The sequence below is a fragment of the Alnus glutinosa genome, chromosome 5, assembly GCF_958979055.1.
Source record: "Alnus glutinosa chromosome 5, dhAlnGlut1.1, whole genome shotgun sequence".
Taxonomy (NCBI): Eukaryota; Viridiplantae; Streptophyta; class Magnoliopsida; order Fagales; family Betulaceae; genus Alnus; species Alnus glutinosa.
In genome coordinates, this window is record NC_084890.1 from 12,117,907 (window position 1) to 12,127,006 (window position 9,100).

General features: G+C 38.9%; 1 protein-coding gene across 1 annotated transcript; it reads left to right on the top strand.

The window, feature by feature from the left end:
- Window positions 1–1,658: 1,658 nt before the first annotated feature.
- Window positions 1,659–3,559, top strand: LOC133868673 (CBL-interacting protein kinase 5). The gene has a single exon (XM_062305622.1). The coding sequence runs from the start codon at window positions 2,143–2,145 to the stop codon at window positions 3,472–3,474; it is 1,332 nt and encodes a 443-aa protein (XP_062161606.1). The 5' UTR covers window positions 1,659–2,142; the 3' UTR covers window positions 3,475–3,559.
- The last annotated feature ends 5,541 nt before the right edge of the window (window positions 3,560–9,100 follow it).

Sequence of the window (9,100 nt, forward strand, 5' to 3'; positions counted from 1 at the left end):
TGTATTTAATACACGTGATTGACAATTAGACACATGTATGAAGATACACGTGTCTAATCTGCCACGTGTATTATGATACACGCGGCAAGATGTTCAGTTAGTCACATTCAGATCTAACACGAGTCGCACACGTGGTCATGCACACGTGGCGAATAGTTTGCCACGTGTACTGTGTTCGTACACGTGGCAAACTGTAAGTGGCAAAATGCAACTATTTTTGTAGTGTTAATTGAGTCATCTTCCAGAGCTGGCAGGTTCTGTTGCACTAGAATTCCTGCTCCTAGCCGCATGTTTCTTGAGAATAAATACATGGAAAATTGGATTAAGCTTTAATCCTCTTTACAGGTTCAATTATCTTTATTTTCCCACTTTTTCTAGAACTGTAAAGGGGCCATGGAACTTCAGATTTCTGCCGTTCAATATTCGGAAATCTCATTTTCTTATTCTGCAGCTTATTATGATTATAATGCCTTCATTTTCTTAGAAACTAATTTTGTAATGTATTTTTTGTAATCATTATATATCATTTTTGTACGTATATAGCATGGATAATCAGATCAATTATTGTGCCCATACGTTGTCACTCTCAATTCGACAAACTAAATGGGCACCATTATTTAAGGTCCCCTCAATGCAAGCCAACTCTTAATTAAGATTCATCAACACGTATATACGACAAGTTACATGATTATGAATAGTTGTAATCATGGCCCCACCAATGTAGGGAGTTTTGCCTGTGGATTGTCCGTCAATACCACCCACTGATACAGCTAGCCATGCACACATATGAATGGCTGTAGTTCACAATTGTAGAGTTATGGGACATTGATGACGATAGCTTGCTCCCCAAGTATGTAGGCCACAAATAAATGTTCGTGTAAATCTATATATGTTAAGAGAAGGAAAGAATATAATCTTCTTCTTTTTTCTTTTTTTTCACGTGAAACGGAACCTTAACGGTGGCACGTTTTTAAAAAATTTAAATAATGTAGATCGAATTACGTACATAATGTAGATCGAATTACATACATCGGCCATTAGATGCACTAACTTTAAATCAAGTCAATAAAATGAAATGAATATTATTCATTTTATTTGAAATGAAGAGGTCCTTTGTCTAAAAAAAAATAAATGTTGGATAGGGCTCGTTCATAATTTCTTTGAAATTCAAATTCTAAAATTATAAAATTCAGGTTGTTTGTTGCATCAACCAACTTGAAAAATGCCACCTATTAAAAAGGTGGCATGTCTAATGAGAATTGAGTATAGTTTTTTTTTTTGCTACCTTAGTCAATAACGTGTCATGTTTTTAATATATAGTATTTTTCAAGTTATTTGATGTAACGAATGGCCTGAATTCCATAATTTTAAACTCCGTGGAGATCCTTATCAAAATAGGATCACCTATAATCCTATATATACTGTATATGTATGTATATACGTATCCGGATTTTGTTTTGTACTCATCGCGAAGGAATCGAGCAAACCTCCAACTATTTCCCCCCACCACTTCTTTTCTCATCCGCCTCCATCTTCAAAGTTCCTAGCTAGCTTGCATAATTAGTAAAAATTAAAACTGCGCAAAATAGTGATAGCCGTCTGATTTTTGTAACAAGTCCAACGCATTAGCTTCTATGTATTACTACTATATATAAGGTCTTAAATTACAACCACTCAGCTTGCACCTAAATACTCTCTTGCATGCATGGGGTCAGAGTTCGGTTTCCGTTAGCTGGAATTCCTCTCAACCAACCCCCTTCGCTTCAATAAATTTGTACATGCTGCTGCATCTTTCTCTCTCACAAAGGGATATTCTTTGACCCTGCCTGTGTGCGAGGTCTGAATTCCCTTTGTCCATGCCGTTTTCTCTTCTCCCTTCATAGAGACATTTTGATTGCTCCGGCCTTGAGCCAAATTTTTCTCGGCGTTTATTTTAAGCCGACAAAACCCAATTTCCGACCCACGAAAACTCGGCCATTCTGATTTCCGGCGTTTTTTAAAAACAAGGGTGTTTTTTGTAGTGCTCAGCACAAATTGGAGAGAAAAATGGAGTGAATTCCAGTGAGTACTCCTGGTCTGTTTGGGTTTAATTTTATATCCTTTTTTACTTAATTCTTTGATAGGTGGAAGGAGGGAAGCAATATGGAGAAGAAGGAGACTACAATATTGATGCAAAAGTATGAGCTCGGCCGCATGCTTGGACAAGGCACATTTGCCAAGGTTTACCGTGCAAGAAACCTCCGGTCCGGCCAGAATATAGCCATTAAGATTATAGACAAGCAGAAGGTTTTGAGTGTCGGATTGATTGATCAAATCAAACGAGAAATCTCTGTCATGCGCCTCGTTAGGCACCCGAACGTTGTCCAGCTCTATGAAGTCATGGCAAGCAAAACCAAGATTTATTTTGCCATGGAGTACGTGAAAGGTGGAGAGCTCTTCAACAAGGTTGCCAAAGGGAAGCTCAAGGAAGACGTGGCACGCAAGTATTTTCAGCAACTGATTGGGGCCGTTGATTTCTGCCATAGTCGAGGGGTATATCACCGGGACATAAAGCCGGAGAATCTCCTTCTCGACGAGAATGGCGATCTCAAAGTTTCAGATTTTGGGTTGAGCGCGTTGTGTGAGTCTAGGCGGCAAGATGGCCTTCTCCACACGACGTGTGGAACTCCTGCCTACGTGGCCCCGGAAGTCATTAACAGGAAAGGTTATGACGGAGCAAAGGCTGATATATGGTCGTGTGGTGTGGTTCTCTTCGTTTTATTGGCTGGTTTTCTTCCTTTCCAGGAAGCTAATCTCATGGAAATGTATAGGAAGATTAGCAAAGGAGAATTCAGGTGCCCCCATTGGTTTCCACCGGATGTCCGGAAGCTTCTTTCAAAAATTCTTAATCCCAATCCAAGCACAAGAATAGATGTCGCCAAGCTCAAGGAGAATACTTGGTTCAAGAAGGGATTCAAAACGATTGAAGCCATACACCCTCCTCCAGACGGCACCAAAATATCTGTCAGCGACGACGTTCAGGCCGCCTTTGCAGCGTCGGAAACAAGCCCCATGAGACCGACTTGTTTGAATGCCTTTCATATTATCTCTCATTCGCCAGGATTTGATCTATCCGGCTTGTTTGAGGAGGGTAGGAGTCAGAGACCGGAGGCACGATTCACTACAACAAAACCAGCCTCAATGATCGTGTCAAAGTTGGAAGAAATAGCAGAGTTGGAGAGATTTAAGGTCATGAAGAAAGGAGGAAAAGTTACATTACAGGGAAGCAAAGAAGGGAGAAAAGGGCAACTTGCAATCGATGCTGAAATATTTGAAGTTACACCTTCGTTTTTTGTTGTGGAGGTGAACAAAGCAGCGGGGGACACATTTGAGTACAAAAATTTCTGTAACCAGGACTTGAAGCCCTCTCTCAAGGATATTGTATGGAAATGGCAAGGAAGTGAGCAGCAACAACAGCAGCCACAATCTCTTTAGGTTTTCTACTCTTAGATATATAGGACGTGCTTCTATACTTTTCTATCAATATGTATTTATCTTTCTCCTCAACCTTAGGTAATTCCCCCCACTTTTTTTCTTTTCTTTTCTATTATTTGGAACCTGTTCCTTTTCTTTATAAATTGTCTATCTTAAATTTGTGATCAAGTTTAAAGAGGCATTGTGGTTTCATTTAGCCTTAAATCCATCTTCTTTTATTAATTTAGACATTTAATATAAGTGGTGATTTAACATGGTATTAGATGCAATAAAGATTATGAGTTCGAACGCTGACTCCACAATTTACCACTCATTTTAATTAAATATTTCACGTTTTAGGTCTCACTTGTTTGGAGAAGTTCGAGCCCTCACTAGTTAAATCTCTTGTCATAGAACAGGCCTAGGAGTAAAGGATTCAAGGGATAGAATAGAACTATCTTGTATACTGTGTTAGAAAAAGTAATAGAAAGTAGAAAATTAAAATACTCCTAAAGTGTGTTACAACGTCGTTTTCTTTAAAAAATTATTTGCTCCAGTCCCACCAGAAATATGCTAAGCTTTTCTTTTCTAGCAAGATACGAGAAATAGAAGAAAAGAGAATTTTTCTATTGTTTCAAAAGCTAGACTGCAATCGTCTATCTAAAGTGTTAAAAATAGCATTTATTTATGTCTGTTCACTAAAAGTCACTTTGTTTCGAAATTAATTCTGGTCGTTAGATTAAAATATTATCAACGATTATAACTGTGAGATCATAAGGTTTAGTAACGATCATTTAGTCACAACCGTTAGATCAAAGTTAATTTGATCTTACAGTTGACTTTACTAACGGTGCAATAAATTCAACCACTAGATCTACGTCTACCATATATAAAAGCATCCTATGGTCCAGTTCAAATCACCAGGTCAAATGATCATAACCATCCAAATGGTACAACAAATTAATGAACCTCCCAGGCATTCAAGGTTATATGGCGTCGAGACTAGAGAGTACACCATGCAAATGGTACAACAAATCAATCACGGAGAGATATTTGAATTGACTCCTGCAAGCTCACCAGACAAACTTTCTTTCTGATCACCGGTCATGAAGTTAACAACCTTTTCAATCTCCTCCAGCTAGCTTGGATATTATCTTTGACACTGGTGCAAGCGTCACAAACCTAGATCGCCTCCTCCCCATTCTCCTCAAACAACCTGAAAAGATCAAGCCCACGCGAGAATGATCTTTAATATCAAAGATGGCTGATCCTTGCACTACAGTTGTGCACAACTGTAGACACGTGAGGTGGGACTCATGTGGTGGAACCCACTTCATGAGTCCCACTCCATGTGTCTACCCTTTTGCACAACACCTAGACAACTATTGTGTAAGAGTCATTTTTGAATATCAAATCCGTTCAAACTTGAAGTTGAAGGTCTCGGAAATGAAGCTTTGTTTTGTTTACTGTCTAAATGGGTTTCTGATTCCTAGATGGAGTGATTTGAAGTCGATGCTACATCATCATATCCTTCTCATCCTCAAAATTACAAAGCTGACCCTCATCGTCAAGGCCAGCTCGATACATTTTGAGGATTTAGGCGAGAAGTTTAAGTGAGCAGCATTTTATTTAAATATAAACATTATTTAATTTAAAATTCATTTTTCTCGCTTTTTGAGATGCAAAGTTACTTACTAAGTTTTTATATGCAAGTCTTTTTAACATTTAGGGATAATTACATTTTTTCCCCCCATGAACTACCAAAACATGCGCGATACCTCCATGAATTACTAACTCGACCAAAATAGAGCATTCAACTACCAAAAACAACCATTTTTTCCCCTTCCGTCAGTTAGAGGGGTTAAAAGAAACAGTCAACGGGTCATGTGCCGTTTTACATGGGGGCATGTTGGAAGATAGTGGTAGTTCATGGGGGAAAAGAGGAAAATAATGGTACTTCATGGGGGAAAAGAGGAAGAAAATTAGGGTAAAACGGCGTGTGACAGTCACGTGACCCGTTGACCGTTTGTTTTAACCCCTTTGACTGACGGAAGAGAGGAAAAAGGGTTGTCTTTGGTAGTTTAATGCTCTATTTTGGTCGAGTTGGTAGTTCATGGGAGCATCGCGCATTTTTTGGTAGTTCATGGGGGAAAAAGGTAATTACCCCTAACATTTATTTTTCAATTGATAATATGGCTAATCCTTTTAATCTTTCGAGTGACATTGTTGATCTTAGATTCTTAAGTAGGATTTTAATCTTTATGATAGGATTATCTAACACTTTTAACCTGCACAAAGAAAGGCAAATTAGTGTAAAAATATTTCCTAAAATCGAATAAAAAAAAATTAAGGCAATTGATTGATTGAGTTTTTGGGAACCAACTTTTTTTTTTAATCACTAATCAAATATTGAATGATTTTTATTTATTTTTTATTATTTTTTTTCCTGAAACTAATCACTTCATTGATTAAACAATAATATCTTGCTCCGCAAGAATAACATGTCGAATAACACCCGGACACTCATCCAACCAAGATACATCAAGAAGTTGAGCAAGAGCAAATTTAGCCAGCTTATGAGCTACCGTGTTCGCTTCTCGACGCACATGATATACAGAATAAGAGAGCATTTTGGAGAGGAAAACCCAAGTATCCACTATCAGATGGCCAAAAGGATGCCAGCAGGGCCTTTCCTAGCTTCTTCAATGCTTCCACCACATTCACCGCATCTCCCTCAAGGTGCACCTGGGAAAGACCCAATTCACAACCAAGCTTAACTGCAATCCAAGCCCCCAACGCTTCAGCCATGGATGGGTCCATAACAAACGGAACAACCTTTGTCTGTGCTGCATAGAATCCACCGACTTCATCCCTTATCACTACCCCTATTCCCGTCCTCTGCTTGACTGGGTCTAGAGCAGCATCCCAGTTAATCTTTAAGAACCCACGGGGAGGAGGAGACCATCTATCCCGCGACGACACAATTCCCCTAGTCATTCCCGAAGGCCGCTAGAGCACAAGAGATAACTCATCCACCATTTGCCGAGCCGCAGCTATAAGCTTGAAGGGTGCTGAGAAAACTCGACCAAAAACCACATCATTGCGCCTCAAACCAGATCAGCCTAGCCACTATTACAGCCATCAATAACTCTTCGCCCTCCAGCAAGTGGTGGAGCCAGGATTTTAGGTCAGGGGGGTCAAGATTTTTTTTTTTTTAAATAAAAAAAAACCCTAAAGTTTAACAAAAATTAATTAAAAATTTTAACTAACGCAATAAATAAATAACTCATCAAAATTGAAAAGAAAAATTTAAATATAAAAGATTAAATCCTAATTAATATGAAAGTTTATTACATACCTAAAAATGAAAGGCTAGATTTTGTTTATAAATTAATTTGAACGATTGAACTTTGAAGGCTTATTTGAATAATTGAATGCTTTGAATTGGAAGAAATAATTAAGAACAAATCGAATGTAGCAAATTCTTCTACAGTTAGACTTATCTTATTTCAAACGTTTCAATGATTTGTAAAATAACACTCAAATGAGAATGACAAAGGTACATAAAAACAAAAAATAACACTAACGTCAAGTTTAACCCGAAGCCCGAAGCTTGAAGTATAAAATATTCTGACAAAATTTGATGGAATAATTATGATATACACAGTCGTACATAGCTTGGTTTTTAAGACTTGGAGCTGTTAAAAAAAAAAATTTAGGGTCTGTTTGGTAAGTAATTGTGTTGTGAAATATTTGTGTGTTGTGTAGTAAGAAGTGATTGATGTGATATAAAATTTGAGAATGTTTTATAGAAAAGTGAAAAAAATTTTTGTTTTGTAGTGAGTTTTTTTGTTTGAATAATAATAAAAAATGATTGATGTGATATAAAAAGTGTAAAAAAGTTAAAATATTTTTTTTTGGAAGAAGTGAAAAAAGATAGAACGAGAGTTTGAGTAGTTTACCAAACTAACCCTTAGACTTTTTTAGAGTTATTTACAGAACGGGTAGATAACTTTTTTTGAAGGGGTAGAGTTGTAGACATGACTGGTTATTGATGACCCTTTACTTTTTTAGACTTTTAAACGGTACGTTTTGGAGATAGAAATTAAAAATGTTACAAGCTTTTCTCCTACGCCTCTTCGTCTTCAACCTCTCAACTCTTTTTTTTTTTTTTTCTTGACCTATTTACAGAAGAACAGAAATGAGAAATGTGAGAGTTAACGACAGAAAGAAGAAGACAAAAACCCACGGCAAGGGGTGGGCAAGTTTGCCCATTGATGAAATACTGGAGGGGGGGGGGGGAATTCCATGGGACGGGGGCTTAAAAAAAATTTATACCAGGGTTAGGGAGATCTTTTCGGAGGTGAGGGAGGTCATTTGACCCCCCTCGACCCCCCTGCCTCCAGCTTTGACCACCAGAACTGCACCATCCCCCTCCCATCCGCACTCTCTATGGCAAGTTTTTGAATTTTCCTTCCACACTCCGGCCACACCCCCATAGAGGACGGACAGGTCCAAAGGATATGGAAGAGGTCTTCCTTTCCTTGCAAGCTTGATCTTGGGCAACATTTTTCTTGAACAGCTTCTCTTTTGTAGGCAGCAGATCATTGGCAACCTTCCAAATGAATAGCTTCACCACCCTCGAAGCCTTTAGGCCCCATATATCTTTCCAGAAGCCTTCCTCCACCCTGGCAGTAGAGGGCTCCCCCTTACCTTGGGCTTAACATTGCAGCTCCCTATGATAAGCACTCCAGACAGAGTATTCTCCATTAGGATTAGCCTCCCAAATCAAAGATCATCAGCATGTAGGGGGCTAGGAATTATCCTACAAATTCGGGCTACCTCCTCCTAGGAAAATAATTCATGGAGAAGCTGGGTATTCCACCACCCTGTCATCGGATCAATGGGGCGAAGGAAGCCACTTATCCTTCCAAATTCTAATCTTTTCACCATTCCCCACCTGCCATCGAATCCCGCCCTCCAAAACCCCCCTAGCGTTGAAAATGCTCCGCCACGCATACAAAGGCCTATTACCGAACCGAGCCTCCATAAAACCTCCTTGAGGGAAATATTTGTCTCTCAAAACTCTAGCCACAAGAGAATCCGGATATTTGAGAATTCTCCATCCTTGCTTCGCTAGCAAAGCCCGGTTAAAGGTTTCCAAATCCCTAAAACTCATCCCCCCATTCCTCTTTGAAACTGCCATCCGATTCCAACTCATCCATGCCACCCCTTTAGTATCAGTTGTCCTGCTCCACCAAAACCTACTCATAAGGGAGTTCAGATTAGCACACAATTTCTTCGGAAGTTGGAAAACACTCATACTATAAGTCGGAATAGCCTAAACCACTGCTTTGAGTAGGATTTCCTTCCCTGCCTGGGATAGAAACCTTTCTTTCCAGCCATCCAATTTCTTCCTTACCCTGCTTTGGATATTCTCAAATGTCCTCATTTTTGACCTACCCACCAAGGAAGGAAGGCCAAGGTACTTTTCATAACTTGAAACAATGTCAATGCCCATTGAAGAGCAAATAAACTCCTTGAACTCAGCTCTTGTGTTCTTTCTGAAGAATATAGAAGTTTTCTCCGTATTTAACTTCTGCCCCAAAGCCTTTTCATAAGCTCTCAAAAGCTCCATCAAGTTCCC